This window comes from Capsicum annuum, unplaced genomic scaffold (genome assembly GCF_002878395.1).
Source record: "Capsicum annuum cultivar UCD-10X-F1 unplaced genomic scaffold, UCD10Xv1.1 ctg53187, whole genome shotgun sequence".
In the NCBI taxonomy this organism is placed as follows: domain Eukaryota; kingdom Viridiplantae; phylum Streptophyta; class Magnoliopsida; order Solanales; family Solanaceae; genus Capsicum; species Capsicum annuum.
This window is the reverse complement of record NW_025861281.1, coordinates 1-1074: the sequence shown is the minus strand read 5'-3', so window position 1 is coordinate 1074 and position 1074 is coordinate 1. Positions and strand designations below refer to the sequence as shown.

The window sequence follows — 1074 nt, the reverse complement described above, 5'->3', positions numbered from 1 at the left end:
TTTGTTCTCGATGTTCTTTTCATAGAAAATGAGAACAAAGTGTTTGCAACTTCTTTAAACAGTGAAGAAGTTAACTCTAACGAAGATAAGTTGGTGAAAGCAAGAAACAAGAAGGATATGGAAGCTGGAACAGTCGAACTCTTCATGCATTTGCAGTTATATTCTCGAACTCTAAGAAAACTGGAGGATATGGTTTCGGCTAATGAAAAAGAGAAGCATAATGGAGTTAGTGCAAACCAATGGGAATTGGGTAAGTTTTTTGATAATAAAGACCAGCAACACTTCTTTGATCTCAAATATGGTTGTATTAGGTTCCAGGGGTTGAAAAACACAATCAACAGTAGAACTTGTGATGTTTGTTCAAGAGCTGCTTGGAAAGAAGTGCTCTCATGGCAGGCTCGTTCTGATACAATTATTTCTGCGGTCATGACTTCGTGCGACTTATAGTTTGACTTTAAGAGTGATATGATAATTTGGGGCAAAATTTGCCTATGTGAAGGAGCTGAGAAATTGCTCTTTCTAATAATAGATGAAAGACCAATATCAATTGCATGGGATGTGATTGGAAACAAGAAAGTAATGATGTTGAGGATGAGAATGTATGACCATATGATGTACCTTGTAAACTGTCACATTGCTACACACTTAGGAGTCATCAATTATCAATTCTCTAGTTACCATTTCACTCTTGAGAACAACGGTGATTTCGACGGGAAAGGATGCACTCAGTTTCCACTTTTACAGTTTTCTGCGCCTTCACTTGGAAAGATGAGTTCGACATCTTTTGAGCAGAATATGGAGAACGGAGGGAGGCAGTTATTTATGTTATTCCAGTCTATTGGTCCTTCATTCGGTAAGAAGGGTCCGGCAGTAGAAGGAGCTGCATCTTCTGGGTGGAATGGACGACCTTTTGCAGTCATCAAAAGTTTGGGATAGAAACAAAAATATGGTGAAAATGGGTTTAACTTTGGTCAAACAGGAGATGAAATAACCTGTGTCATTTGGAAATTAATCAAGGATAAGCTCTTCTTGCCCTTTGTGGAGTTGGATATAAAATACTTCGTTCTTGGCCTT

General features: G+C 38.3%; 1 protein-coding gene across 1 annotated transcript; it reads left to right on the top strand.

Moving 5' to 3' along the window:
- Window positions 1-447, top strand: LOC124885401 (the record flags this gene model as incomplete). The annotated part of the gene is given in 1 exon segment (XM_047404169.1): window positions 1-447. A coding segment is annotated over 1 exon segment (447 nt), but the record flags the coding sequence as incomplete, so codon positions are not given.
- Window positions 448-1074: the final 627 nt, after the last annotated feature.